We start from the raw sequence: 16,225 nt of genomic DNA, 5'->3' as shown, positions 1-16,225 counted from the left end.
TTTCAAAGCACCAGGGGGAGCCAGCTTCCTGGGACACACTCAAATAAGTGTGTAGGGGGGCGTCATGGCCCCCCACAGCCCTGGGGACAGCCACCTCCCTAGGTCAATGTTTTCAAGTTAAGGGGACCACATGACACCCCCCACACACAGCCCCAGGGACTGCCACCTTCACCGGGGCTGAAATAACATGATGAAGGGGGTCTACTGCAGACCCTCGGCCCTGGAGACCACCATCTCCCCAGGGCTACATTAAAGGTTGGAGGGCCCCCCCCTTGTGAAACCAATAATGGCCCTGGGGACCAGCAGGGCCGGCTCCTGGTATGTCCCAGGGTGCCCACCCCCAAGACAAAGCTGTTTGCTCTGACTTGGCAGCAGCTTTGGCAGTTCCCACCAAGTCAGAGCAAACACTGGTTCCAGCAGGCGAGAGCTTTCAAAGTGCTGTCGCCCAGTGGAAACAGAGGTTTCATCTCTTTCGGACAGGAAAGAGATTAAATGATTGCTTTTGCATACAGGGAGCTGTATTTTTAGCAGCTCCCTGTGTGGAAGAGCAATGCCGGCTCCTCTAGGAGCCAGTTGGGACCGCGGGTACCTTGAGGCTCACCCACACAGACACACACACACCCACTCACAAACACACGCATGCGCCCACTCACAGACCCTTTTAGACACTCAGGTACCCACTCTCAGATACACTCAGACATTCACGGACCCACTAACAGACCCACTCAGACATTCATGCACCAACTCACAGATCCACTCACACACCCACTCACAGGCCCACTCAGAGACTCATGTACTCACTCACAGACCCACTCAGACACTCAGAGACCCACTCACAGACCCACTCAGAGACTCATGTACTCACTCAGACCCACTCAGGCTCACGCTCCCATTCACAGATGCACTCAGAGACTCACGTAACCACTCGCAGACCCCCTCAGGCTCACCCGCCCACTCAGAGACTCACGCACTCACTCACAGACCCACTCAGAGACTCCTGCATGCACTCACAGACCCACTTAGACATTCACATACTCACTCACAGACCCAAATAGACACTTACACATCCACTCACAGGGACACTCTCACACCCAGAGATACCCTCTCACATCTGCTCTTACACCCAGACACTCTCACACCACATAGACCCTTGCACACCTACTCTCACACCCAGACAGACAATGTCAAACCCACTCTCACACACAGAGACACCCTCTCACCCAGAGAGACAGGCCGTGCAGCCTGTTAAAAAAACTATAGGAATTCACTGAAAAAACATTGGTTACAGGGATGTTATTGTTAGGAAATAGAATTAATAAAACATAGAAATTCACTTTAAAAAAAAAAAGGTTACAGGAACGTTATAGTTAGGCTCTGAATTTCCCTGCACAAAACTAGAGAAATTTAGCGGTTAGAGTTATTTCAAGTAACTATAACTCGCGGCCTAAGGTAACTATAACCTGAGCCCTCACCATGCACTTCTAACTACCCAGATAGTACAGCACTCATGACAACTTTTAGAATGTCAATAAAAATGTTAATGAAACATTAGCAGTCAAATTATTGAATATAAAAATGGTGCATGCTGGGGCCATGCGTTACAGTTACCTTAGGCTGCAAGTTATAGTTACTTGAAATAACTCTAACTATAAATGCTAAATTTCTCTGGTTTTGTCTGAGCAAATTCCAGAACCTAACTATAACGTCTCTGTAACCTTTCATTTTTTAAGTGTATATATATATATAAATATATAAGACTGAGGTAAAAATACACAACGGAAATGTAAACATGGCAGAATGGATGTGTGAGCAAGGAAGGATTTTTACATCTGCTAGGAAATTTGTCAACTTGAGGAAAGGAGACAATTGATTAATTGTCATTGGAACTAGAACACAGGGACACTACATCAGAATCACACTCAAGTGATGGGGAAGGATCTTCAAGGCAGAAAGATGGGGTGGAATCAAAGTTATCTTTTACACCAGCAGAACCAAGAGAAAAACAAAAGAAACCACCAGAGGGTCAGAAAGAGGAAGAGGCAGAGAAATGAAAGCACACAAAGGAGAGAGAGCAAAGGGGACAAAGGACAGACATGCAAACATTCCAAATAAAATACAAGCTAAAACATTGATGTGATTGATATCTCTAATCAACAACTGAATTATACAAAAGAACAGTTATTAATAAAATTATTTCATTTTTTTCCCATCTCACATTTTGAATGTGCACAAACCAGAATTGATCAATACAGAAATGCCAGGAAACTGAAGCTGGCCAAAATCTTTGTGACAAATAAAAAGGGCATACATCAAAGGACATTAAGTACTTGCCTGTTAAAATTATCAATGTGCCGCTTGTGCAGAACAGACGTTCATTTATATTAAAAAAATTACTTGCTCCAAAGACATCTACAACTGTCATCTGGATGAGCTAGAAACACTACAAAAGTCAAAGGAATTGGAGGCAAATGTTGAAACAACGCAGTAGGAGATATTAGAATAACTTAACATCACTCAAAGTAGAGCATCCTGTAGTGGTCTCAAAAGAAAATCACACTATTGCCCCATACTATTCCTGGGAAATAAACAAGACTGATATCTTTCACAATGTGGTAGCAGCAAACCGGAATAAGATGAAGTAGACAAACGCTAAGGATAACCTAGTGAGGGCAGAGAGGCTAGCCCCAGAAAGACTAGAAAATGACCACTGTTAGAAATGAAACCAATGGTCAAGGGCTGAAATATGTTGATCAACAACAAAAGGAATAAATCTTAGAAGTCCACAAATAACTGAACAACTTCTAGTACTACAGGAAATTACAAGGGAATCCTTCAATAGAGTTACAACCGTTTCTGATGAGAAATTAGCAATCTGGTAGGATCACTGTCTAATAGATAGTGATGAGTGGAAATATCTAGAAACAAAAAACCCAGTAACACCAACAATATACTTTGCCCCTGAAATGTACAAACAAAATCAGCCAGAGTGACAGTTATTTCCCCAAAAGAATCACTCTGAGAATACCTCTTCCTACATTGATTATTGTTTAGCACCAATTGTTAAGAATGTATTCTCATTACTCCATGACACAGGGATTTACTAACACATTTATATCACACACCTTGGAATGACAACAACAAATTGATCACTATGAATGTGGGATCACTTTACACCAGTATTGAAAACCAAACAGGATTGCAAGTAGACAAGTACTTTTTTAATAAAATAAATTTCAACTACCATGACCATAACAAGATGATTTTAGAAATAATTGAAAAACTTCTGGACAATATTATTGTTTTGTTTAATGGGGAAACCTTCAAACAGGTACAGGAGACCACTATCAGCTTTCACTTCTCACAAAACTATAGCAATTTGATGATGAGAGGATGAGAAAAGGAATTAGCATGGGGAGAAAACAATGCCTTCTTCCTAGATAAAATTAGAATGTGGTTGGGTTTCATAGACAACTTGCTTATTATCTGTGATAGAACAGCCAGTGAATTGAAGATCAGTTTTGTGATTCACAGAAAGAGAATATACCAGCACAGGTCATCCAAGCAGGCCTTCATAGACCAAAAAACATCTTGTCAGGAAATTTGCAATGAAAATATTCAGAAAACTGAAAAGAGCCATGATTATTAAAGATAGATTGGCACACAGCCATATCAAAGGAACAATAAATAGTCTTAACAATTGTATTTAAAAGTGCAGTTCTTGCAAACAAGCAACTAATAATGCAGAATATGCAAGCCCAACCGGCACAAACTAGTTGTACTAAAAATTATGTACAAAAGTAAATTTGTTGTTTACATTAGAACCTGTCTGGGTGGCGTGAATCTTATGGGCAGCACAACACGTGAATTGGAAAAGAGAGCATTGGAACACATTAGAGCTGTCACCAACAACTATAGGAGCTATGCAAAAGCTAAACACATGGAACTGAGGCTCGACAGGAACTAGCAAAAAAGCATTGTTATGCTATTGATCTGGTAAAAAATAATAGAAAAGCAATATCATGTCATTGATTATATGAAAAATAGTATGAGAAGGTGACAATGAAAGGCAATTACACCAATTGGAATCAAAATACACCATCAGATGGAGAATTCTGTGACCAAAAGGTCTTAATGATGATGAATTATATGGACACCTTGAATAACATTCATCAAAATTCACAGTCCCAAAACATCCATGTAGAACATGGATACAACTTGGAACATCATTTGATGTTGTGAATTATCAAAGTATCTATTGTCTCATGTGTGACCCCAGCTAAAATGAAGAAAAAACATTATTTTAATGCACTATGAAAAGTTATGATTTATGGATGGGCACTTCTTGAATACTCACTAAAACTCTCAGAATTCTTTTGACCATGAAATGATATAGAAATGACATAGAAATGACATGGACTTTTACAGATGCTTTTATTTAAAGAAGGCAGTAAAGACTATGTAAATCTGCCTGTGATAAGAGAAAGCAGTGAAACTCATCAGGTTTCACTACACTTTATGTAACTTTGCCAATTTTGCACTAATATATAACTAACAGAACTTCTGCATGAGTGGGAGCTCTTTCTTTGTAATGGTGAAGAGTTGTGTACTGAAATATATGTATGTATGTGTATATTATTATTTATTATTACAAGACCTAGGTATATCTTCATGTTAACCTTTGCTTTTTTCAGTTAATTTCAAAGGTTTTTGTTTTTACATAAGTTAAAATCTTCCTACCTTATTTAGGAATAACTTTACTTTAACTTTTGTTTTTTTCAGTAAATATCTATGCTTTTATTATTGTAAAGTAATATCTTCTTAAGCTACATCTATGGCCAACCCCCACCAACCTACCTGCAGTCAGATCGGATGCTCCACCTTCAAAAAAAGAAAAATAAATGGAATTAATTTTCTTAAAGCAAGGGCTTGGCCATGCAAGATGCCCGGCGGGACTCGCTTCTAAGAAGCTCTTCACCTCTCCGGCCTGATCCTGCAGAATACTGCAGTGTTGTCCTTTTTGAGGACAACCTCCCCTCCCCCCAAGGGGGCATCAGAGAACTACTGACTCTACAGCACTTTTGTTGCCCTGAGATGGGGAGCTGGGGGTTGCATGGACCTGCAGTGAGGGGTGACAGGTCGAGACCGCAAGGAGGCTGACGTTTGGCTGGCCTGGAGGGAACTGTGAAGTGGCCCCATTTGCCCACTCTTCCTCGGAGGAAGCAGCGGGGGAATCCTATGTTCATTCCTGTACGGAGAGGGGGCCTCTTCATGCTCTTGGAGGAGAGAGGTGTGGCCTGGACGACTCCCCTTAAAAACGCACGGAGCTCATTGTAGGTCGGGCCTGTGGTGGGGCCCGACGAAGACCCTGTGGGCCCGATGCAAGAGGATACTGCCCTCGCATCCTTCCTCCTTGGTGGGCACTTGTGCTAGGGGAGCAGTAGACCCATGTTCCGGGCTGCGCTTCACTTGGAGGTTCCACAGCCCTTTGCACTTCACAGGTCATGGGCAGAGGCGATACCTGGGCCAGGCAGACAGGCCGGCCAGTGGTCCGTGGTTTTGGGCCCGTCAGGCGGAGGGTAGATCAATGTGTCCTGCTCTGATGGGTGTAGCCAGGTTGGCCCCCAGGATGAAGCCTGCGAGAGGCTGATGAGTGGCACGCCCGACGTGGTGAAAGCATATACGGATATTGGGAGGACACTTGTGGCCAGTATCTGGATTGATCCTGTTGCTGAAGCGTGAAGAGGCGCTGTAATGTCATGCTGGCATTCTATAACTGTGAACTGTAATACCTTGGTCAGTGGAGGGCCAGACGGAGGGCTTAGCCAGCCGGATGCTATATTAGCACTGATTCCCGTCTCATATTGGGATGTGTGGAGCGAACTGTGAAGTCTTGACTCTTTGGTGCCTTCATCAGAATTGGCTGTAAGTGCTGCCCTCACTGCACACTGTTGACGTCTGCATGACATGCTGACCCTTGGTCTGCCTCTGCTGTAGTGTGGAGAGGTATAGTGCACCTTTGAACTTTGTGTGGTGTACCTGGCTCTGTGTGGGGGGTGAATCTCTGTTCTCCCTTCTTCTGGTGCGTGCAATGATGGGACAGCATAACCAATCGGCTCCTTGTCAGGGGAACGCTATGGACTATTACACCACTTCCACTCCTCTTTCACAGCACTAGACACGAGAGGGTGGGCTGAGAGATGAACAGATCATGCCTTCCTCCATAGAGGAGCCCTCTCGTGCTGAACTTCTTGCTGCAATTTTGGGCTCTTGAAAGGAAAATAGAGGAAGTGGTTATGGAGGTGCATCTTTTCCAGATGGACCTCAGGGAGGTATCTGATAAGGTCAGGGTGGCATAGGGTTCTATTGTGGAGTTACAGATGGAGGTCACCACCCTGCGAAAGCAATAGGTACAGGTCACCTATAAATCGGGAGCCCTGGAGGCAAGGCTGGTGGACGCTGAAGGTAGGCCATGACGTAATAATGTCTGCCTTCTTGGGTTTCTTGGGTTTCCAGAACGTGCAGAGGGCTCTACTGTGAAGCAACGGATCAGAGATGTGCTGCAACCTGTGTAGTTATCCACTATGTTTGCAATAGAGTGGGCACACAGGGCGTTGGTCACTCTTTCTCGACCTTTAGCACCTGCACAGGTAATTATTGTCCGCATTCTGATTTACAGGGATCAAGATTGTATCCTGCGGGGTGCCTGGGAAACTGTCAGTGCTGTTTTTGAAAATCATGAAATTTCCATTTATCTAGAATGCACCAACAAGGTGCACACATCAAGGAAGGGCTTTTTAAAGGTGAAAGTGAAGCTTTGTTCCATGAATGTGTGTTGTATGTTATTATAAGGCCATTTCTGGGACAGGCCCCACTTTTTTGATCGTCTGGAGGATGTCTGGAGATGGCTGTAAATGTGGGACATAGCATCTCTGGACGGGTCGTGTCGAGCCTGCTCTGCTTCCAGACAAATGAGTGGTTCTGGTAGCTCCAACTGGAGGAAATGTAACGAGGACCTGATGGACATCTTAATGAGTCGTGTGGGGGGTGACCACAGTAGCATTGAAATTCAACAGGATGGTGCAATGGTGTTGGTCTCCCCCAGCTTGATGCCTGCCCTTGATGGCCCAACCCAGGCACGTGACCTGGGAGCGGAGTTAGTGTCAGACTCAAGCTAAATTTATCCTTTAAAGAACTGCCTCCTAACCCTCTATCCTATGGAACATGGTGGATGTATTTTGGTCACGTAGTATGAGGTAGAGGGTATGTAATTAATTTGGAGGAGTCATGGTTGGCACCAGTGAACACAGCTGGGCGTTTTCCTCTGCGCCCTAAGGAATCATATTGTGGGGAGTGGTGCTGGTTTTCTCTGGGGTATGATGTATTAGTGATATAAATACAGTACACTTAGCTTACGGGGTGGGGGGACAGTTGTGGTAGGCTTCATTTTCTGGGGGGGTTCTGGGTTTACGCTGTTTGTCCTGGCAGAAGATACACATATGGATTTACAGTATGCTTTGTTTTTCTTGTTTTACTGTTTATCGGGGTGGGTAGGGGGGTTGGGATTTGTTTATTTTATGCATGCATTTATATACTTGATGGTCACATTTGCAGTGCAATCTCTTGATTGAGATATGGGGTTGGTTGCAAGACCGCTTTTCTCACTCACGTAGTGGGGGGCGATTGGCAGCTGGGAGGGAGCACACAGTGATTTTATGGTTCAACAGATAAATATAATGTCCGGGGAGTGATAGACTATTACACGCGATAAAGGGTGCATTCATTCCTATGCCCATTTACAGGAAACACATATGATGGATGATGAGTCTCAGAATCTTGCTAAGAAGTGATGGGGTCAGTTGTTTTCTGCGTCCTTTTCCTCTGATGCCAGGGGAGTGGTGATATGGGTGTCCACATGTGTTCCCTTTAAGCATACCTATAGTGAGGCTGATTTTGGGGGGCGATATATCCTCTTGCAAGGTACATTTGATGGTTCGCTCCTTACAATTCTCAATGCTTATGCACCCAACACTGATGATAACTCCTTTTATGACAATGTCTATGGGGTTCTGGAGGCTGATGTGGGTTCCCCCATTGTCTGGGCTGGGGACGACAATTGTATATTGGATGGAGATAGAGACCATCATCCCCAAAGCAGGGTACTTAGCCTTTTATGGTGAGATCCCTTACTTTGGTTATTCATAATCTGGGGTTATGGGATGGATGGAGAGGGTTGCAGCCGGAGAGCAAAGAATACACGTCACTCAAAGATGCATAACACATATAGCTGATTAGATCGATTTCTACTGGGTGACTTGGAAGGAGCTCAGGTGATGGAGGTAATGCACTTGGGGCGGTTCCTGTCTGACCATGCCCCAGTTGGTTGTGAGAGGAGCATGTATAGGCACCAGGTGTAGTGTTCACAGACAATTGGAACATGACCTCAAAAAAATCAGAGGGGCAACTTGCAAATGTATGTGTCATGAATCCCTTTTAAGGGAAGCACAAAGAGAACACCTTCACTTGCACAGGGAAGTAAGTAGGAGTTAGGAGACACTGGATAAGCTAACACTTAGATCTTACCATCAGAGACTGCATGGGTGATAAATCTGGCAGGTTGCTGGCATGGATCCTGAAGCCCTCTATTTTACATATTAGGAACTCGGTAGATATGCAGGTCACCAAGTAGGAATATCTTAGGTGTGGGGGCAGAGCACCTGCAAACAGTGTCGTTGACGGGCTCCTTGATGTCAGACGGGTCTATACAGGGGTTTTTGCAGTGATTTTAGCTTCTGCAGTTGGACCCTGAGTGCAGGAGAGAATTGGATAGCAATATCACTGTGGAGGAGGTGGGTGCAGCGGTTGCAGCATTACCTAAATCCAAGACCCTATGGGGGGATGAATTCCCTGTGAGACCCGTTTGTCAGGGAACTGAAGGTGTGGGACCTTGCTCCTTTCCACAATATTGATAAGCACATGTTTGTGGACAGCTGGAGAGCAGGGAATGTCTTGTTGTGGAGGATTTATTCCCTAATAAGGTCTTCTTATTCTTTCAGGAAGCATAGGATATGTTTGGCTTGGGTCCAGGCCAATTCCTGCAATATGCAAAGCTGGAAAGTGTTGCACACAAGGTTTGGCAAGACTTCCCGGTCACCCCACCAACTTCTAAGGTGCTGAATGGGCTGATAAATTGGGAGATGGGAGGCACTTAATCACCCTATTTTATAGGTCTGTTTGGGACGATATGCCAGGTACAACCTATGTATCGCGCCAGGCATGGAGTCGGAGTTGGGGAACCAGTGGGGACGCCGATTAGGCCAGGGTGTTGTGTACTGTTTCCTGCAATAATAGATTTAAGCCTTAATTTTATTCACCGTACCTATGTCACACCTTCTCATCTTAAAAAAATTGATCCGACTGGGGGAGTCGGGTATACTCGCTGTGGTGAGGGAAACACTTTCTTCCTACACCTAGCATGGTCCTTTGCAGGGGTGCAGCTTTTCTGGGGAGAGGTGGTTGCAGAGGTTGTGAAGACTACGGGTCTGGGTATTCCACTGACACCATTGACATGCATACTTGGGGTAGTGGCACAGCCCAGGGGGTGGAAAATCCCATACAAATTGGCAAAAACTGGTTCTAATATTGACTAAACTCAGGGTGGCTTTAGACTGGATGAGTTCTAGGAGCCCTTTGCTGGAATACTGGACACAGGATATTCTGGAGTGGGGAGTGGCAGAAGAACAAAATATGCGGTTGGTACATATGCATGAGGGTGCACCTACCGGTTTGATGGCATGGGGACAATTGTTGGAGCGATTCACTGATCCTGGAGAGCCAAGTCATGGGATGAGTACTGACGCTGAAGATTAACACATGGGGTCAACTTATGAGTACAATTATGATGGCAAACAACTGTGGATATAATGAAATTCTGGTATCTATAGATGAAATTATGATTTGGTTACATTATGATACTACCATGTGTTGGGAACCACTGAAATGCTCCTCTGGATAAGCTAATGTTGATATATATTTCTGTCTGTGTAAGTAACTCTCCTGAGAAGTTGGTATCTGAGGGGTCTCATATGCTTTGCATTGTATTGTTTTTATATGGTTCTATTTGTATGAAATCAATAAAAAGAGTTCATCAAAAAAATCTTAAAGCATAGGAAAATACATTTAAAGTTGGAAACCCCAGCCATCTTTCTATGATTTTTCTTTTCTTTGAAGGAAAGTCATTCGAAAATGGCTGCTATGCATGTGTGAACACATATAGCAGCCATTCTTGTGCTTTAAGTAAATGCATTCAAAAACTGCTACCATACACACATATACATATATGGCTAAATAATAGTCATTATAAAATGTATTTTCTTAAAGCACATGAAAAAACAAAGAAAGCTGTTGTGCTTGTGTTTTGAAATGATTTTTCTATTCCAGTCACTATTTTCCCTACACACATCTATTAGTGGAAATGTCCTCATAAGGATTCATCTAATAATCAGAAGTGGAGAGAGGAGCAGAGAAAAGGATGTGGTATGTATATCACCTAGAGACTAATTTACACAGATTTTTGCACACCTGAGTGATACTTAGGTGCACAAATATCATCATTAATGCGTGTAAAAATATCAGTCAGTTGCAAATTCATGTCAATGAGTCACAAAATGTGAATGTGTATTAATAAATGGATGTAGTAGGCATTTCCCACCCTGAATATGATAGTGTTTATAATGCCCGATCATCAAACATAGGCCCTTGCTACACATGGCAAAATTAATCAGGGGTGATAACTCTAGTGAAATTCTGCCACACGCAATTCCAAGTGGATCAGTGCCTGACATTATTAAGTCTGAATTCAGGCCCAATTACTGGGTCCATAATCTCCAGACCAGATAGTACTGAGATTTCCTTTTCCAGGATGCAGGAGTAGAACTTGCCAGGAGCAGCACAGCTCTGACCCACTTCTGCAGCAGTACATGGACCTGAAAGTGATCTCGCTGGACAAATGCAAGCCTGCCCTGACCCATCGTTCCAACCCCTACAAACCCTTTTCCTGACACTTTCCTCTTCCACAGAGGTGGTAGAAAGTGGCTGACGCTTTCCTTCCAATACCATGAAAGAAAATTGGAAATATGACACAGATCTCTGGGTCTGTGTGGTTATTCCGCATTACAGGCAGAAAACTTGAAATCACCAGATTATTGTGTGAGAATACTAGCCAGATTTTGCTGCACCAAAGCTCCCCTAATGTGTAATAAGGACTGTAGTAGTCTCATGTGAAAAGTTAAGTCATGAGACCAGATCCCCGTGGCAACAGCCCTTGCCTAACACACTACTTCTAAGGCAGTGGTATGTCCAGCATAATCATCATGAAGTTTCATTTTTCACAATGAGAGAGGTCTGACAAGACGGAGCTTCTGCACTGTCTAAATGCTGGCTAATTAAGAAAATAGTCTCCAGGTTTCTTTAAGGAAGTTTAAGAGCTTGTGACTCATTTCCCATGTGCATTTTGTAAAACAGCATTGCTGCTGGTTTAAAAAAAAATATATATTTTGGGTAATTTCAAGCAGACATATATTGTACAAAAACTGAAAAACGCACAGTTCTCATATTTCCAGGCCACATGTGAGGTATAGACACTGGAGAGAAACAAATGGAAGCTTTGTGAAATAGTTAATACAATTGAGCATATTTACACTCTATTACTAAAACATCATTCTTAAACACAGTGGCATGTGCTTGTGTTGACAGAGCTGGTGCTGGAGATCTCAATTGGGTGTTTACCAAATTATGAAAATCAAAATACTGTAAGTCACAAAATATCAAATACGAAATACTCTCGGTCACAAATATCATGGCCAAAATGTTGTGACATCAAAAATATAGTAGGACTTAATCAAAGTTAAGAGTTTTTTTTTTTTCAGTTATTTAATATCATTTTATTGAATATAGTTGTATATATGATCATTTTATTTAATATCGCTGTATCATATATTATGTATAATTAGAATTATAAATATTAGTTATTTTAGTACTATAAGTTATTAGTATTATAATATTTGTTTTTAACTAGTTTTATTATAGTTTGTAAAGTTTTCTTTATTTTTTTCAAATTTAATTAGATGTTAATTTAGTAATGACTTGCTAGGTTTCAAGGGTGTTAGAGTAGGATGTTTTTAAAATGTAAATTGTAGGTTTTACTTATAATAAATGTATGCAATGTAATTTTAATTAATTATGCAAATTAATTAAATGGTATTTGAATTAGTTGTGGATTTGTAATTAATTGTTAATTGTTTGGTCCATTTATTTAATTAGATTATGATAATTTAAGGTTTGACTAGCTGTTTTAATGTTAACTGTTTAATAATTACATTGATATTAATACATTTCAGTTTTACAATATTTCATTTTTAATTCATTTTAATTGTTACTGTTTATTTTTTAGGTTAGTAGGGACAGATAAGATTTAAAATATTTGTAATATTGTGGTGGAAGTTAACATTTTCATCTGTTATATATACTTTTTTAGCAACTACAAACTCATTCTCATATGTTGCTTAGATTGGTTTTGGAATTGTAAACCTGACCTCTCCAAAGTCCAGCGCTTTCCATACATTTGCTTATGTAGAAGTGGGAATAATAACTCTAAACTTTCCAAAGTCACTTTCCCTACTGTTGCTTAGATTTGAGTGGGAGTAGAAAACATAACCCCCAATGTCCTGCACATTCCGTACTATTGCTTACCTTGTACTGGGAATAGTAAATCTGATCCCTTCAAAATCCAAAACTTTCACTAATTTTCCTTATGTTGCAATGGGAATATGACATTTGATTCCTCCAAAATCCAACAGTTTTCCTACTGTTGCTCAGATTGGAGGAGGACTAGTAAGTGTAGTAAATGTGACCCCTACTTTTGCTTATGTTGGAGTAGGAATAGTAAATCTGATGCCTTTAAAGTTCAGCACTGTCCCTACTATTGCTTAGGTAGAGGTGTAAATATTTATTTTAATTTGTTATTGTTTTAATATTTTATTTCTTTAGGAAATTGTTTTATTTAGCTTTATTAAGAATTATGTTATTAATTGTTTACATATTGTTTTTATTTTTTTTAAACTTCTCATCTTTTGAAATATTTTATTTACTTTTAATTATATTATTATTTTATACTTTAATACCTGTATTATTCAATTGAATATAATAGATATAGTAACTTCAATATATTTGCATGTTTTTTATTATATTCTGGTCCACAACTTTTTCCCATGTTTTTGTAGTTTAGATGCAAAGTATGTAAGCACAATGTTTTGATTCCTAATATTTTTGTCCTACCCCCCCAATAGGGCACATGGACTGCACTTGACTTTGTTCTTCTTCTTAAAGTCAGTACACCTATTCTAGGCCAGTGGAAAGGTGTTTTATAAAATGAAAGAGTCATACTTGATGCTGTTAGCAACCACATGGAGTGGCCTTCTGGCAGTGGCTCAAGCAGCTGCCTTGTGTTACTTACTCTGGAATTACTCATTCACAATCATAAAACAGATTACTTACAGTAACAATTGCTGCATTATGTTCTAATGGCCTGTCTGGTGAGGCACACAGCAGCCTTCCAGAAACGCAGGGCACCACATAAGAAGAAAATAAATCTCCTTAAGCTGATCTCTAGTATTGATAACTGGTTGTATACCTAAGGCTCTAACACAATCCTTCTTTCTCAAATGTCTATGTCAGACCTCTACTATTGAATAATGACTGGTTGCATACCTGATACTCTTCATTTTAGGGGATAGGCAGCCCTTTATTCTCAATTATGTCTGGTTTTCAAGAAGGTCATGTTAATGTCAGTCTTTAGTACTATGGTTTCTTTCAGATTTATCAGTTATTTTTCATATTTGCATGTATTTTAAAAACATCTTTACTAATTCAAACACAAGGCTTTAAATACTGCACACTAAACTGAAAAAAGGAAATTTATGATCATATTTCGTGTTGGCAAATGTGTGAGTGATCGAACATTTATTGAAAACAGTACTACAAATGTTACCTTCAGGCATGCATAGAGAATGGTGGTGCTTTGTTTTCCAAGATGGACTCACTTCATGCAGAACACAAGAGAATGGGGGTGCTTTGTTTTCCAAGATGGACTCACTTCATGCAGAACACAATTTGATCATACTAGAAAATAAAATTTAAACAGTTACATGTTTGAACAATGCTGCTTGCTCCGTTCAAGTTTTCATGGCTATCAATGAGATAATTACATTTCCAGTGCTACACCACATATGTATCTATTAGCAAAAACTAGTCCATGACATATTTCAGAGGATTGACACAAACGATGTAACTGGAAAATCACTTTTCTCACAAGGGGTACTTTGTATCAGATTAAATCTTATCTGTCTTGTTGTCACCACTCTGGTGTAGACTAGTTGTACTGTATCAATGTGTACTTGAACTATAGATTACATTTTTTTAACAAGTATTTTTCCACAGTTATATACCTTCGATCTACGGAAACCAGAGTGGCATGGCATTGATGGAAGTGCAATACCTGAGTGGCTTCTCCTTGGATCCTTCTAAGCCCATTCAAAATAATTTGATTAGAAAGGTTGAGCCTCAAAGTGGCAAAGTAAATCTTTATTTTAATACTGTGAGTATGATTTTAACTAAGCATTCTGTTTTAGTAGTGAGTTGACATAAGTGTTATTTAAAAAATTGTGTGTATTGGATCAGTGCATATTTTTGTGAAAATGATTTGATTTTTTGCCATATTTTTCTCCTGTTAGAAGTCAATATGTACATCACAGGTTTCAAAACCCGGTTATTCATTGCTCTTATATCAGAGAAATGAAACACAAGTTTTTCCTCTTCAATGTCTTGATGTTAGAGCAGCCAAATGCCAAACCCCAAAACATGTGATCTAAATAATGGTGATATTTCTTCTAACTTGTGTCTCGAGACAACAAAGCGAGGCAGGGAAATGTGGGTGGCACTTCTGTTCCACCAAATGCCATTTCCCTTCTCAGCCGTAGGTCTCTGCAGACCTGTGCTCACAGCGTAAAGAGGACTATACTGACAAGCGGCTCTCAAAGTGCTGCTGTCAGAGCAGTGCTTGCTCTCTGACCTCAGTGTGAAAGCAGAGGGTGTAGGAATGATCAGGTAGGTTGAAGGCAGAATGCCATGTACTGGTTTTAGTTCCCCGCATATGCTGATTTAGCTATACGCAAATATATCTCTTGTTTCCATAAATTAATGCATACTTAAAGTGAGCTTTGGGTTAGCCCCTTATACATGATTGGATGCCTTTCTTCTCTTTCTAAGTAGTCTACTCTACTTCATTTGATGGCTTTCCTCTCTATTCCTGCATGTGTCCCATGTTAGAACATTTCACCCTTACTGTGTTCTAACTGGATGAGCTGTATCCTTCCATTGCATACTAGAAGGAACACATTAAGCTAATTACTACTTCGAAAAATCTTTGTTAATGGAATAAATCAACCCAGCATTAAAATGTGACAACAGTTCATTGCATCAACAAAAAATAAAATAATGCAGAAGCCTTTTTTGTTTTCTTTTTCACAGAGGAATGTTTATATTTTTCTATTCAAATATAGTGGTGCTGTACACAAACACATAAAGAACACATCACATCCACCATTGTTATGTTTCTTCTGAGCAACAAGAATCCTGTCAAAAGTTTTTAGGAGATCATATACGAGTCAATCACATTAATGATGGATGCATTGCCGAGGTTTCCATTCAATAGGTATTTGACAGTTCTCATGAGGTCTAAGGTAATCTTTTATCCACCTCTACTCAAGAATTGTAGGGCCTGTGTGCATTCTGCCAACTCATGTAATTGTGAGACAAGAAGTGTAATGGGTGAGGTATACTAAAGTTTGTAAAGACTGGGTTAGTGAGATAGGAGTTGTGATCACTCAGTTCATGTTGCATGTTATTGTGAAACTGCTCACTCTACATAAGAGAGCCCTTTGAATGTTGCTCTTTCATTGGAATCCCAGTTGCCAAGTATTCACTTGGGTAAAAAGAACATTCCACACTTTCACGAAACACATCTCAACATAGCCAGTATCTCCTCATCAAACTAGCATATAGGGAAAGTTAGATTGATGAGGAGATGCTGGCTACATTGGGCTACACTTTGTGAAAGTGTGGAATTTCATTTCCCCAGAATTAATACATAGTATTGGCAGTGCAGGAGTTA

The 16,225-nt window shown here is 40.7% G+C and overlaps 1 protein-coding gene across 1 annotated transcript in view; it reads left to right on the top strand.

Moving 5' to 3' along the window:
• Positions 1 to 16,225, top strand: part of LOC138296506 (CD109 antigen-like) — an 827,002-nt gene that overhangs the window by 785,991 nt on the left and 24,786 nt on the right. The window contains exon 31 of the mRNA XM_069235677.1: positions 14,494 to 14,650. Within this exon, the coding sequence (XP_069091778.1) occupies positions 14,494 to 14,650 (157 nt within the window). The remainder of the gene's footprint in view (positions 1 to 14,493; positions 14,651 to 16,225) is intronic.

This window comes from Pleurodeles waltl, chromosome 5, assembly GCF_031143425.1.
Source record: "Pleurodeles waltl isolate 20211129_DDA chromosome 5, aPleWal1.hap1.20221129, whole genome shotgun sequence".
In the NCBI taxonomy this organism is placed as follows: Eukaryota; Metazoa; Chordata; class Amphibia; order Caudata; family Salamandridae; genus Pleurodeles; species Pleurodeles waltl.
This window is presented reverse-complemented; position numbering and strand designations above follow the sequence as displayed.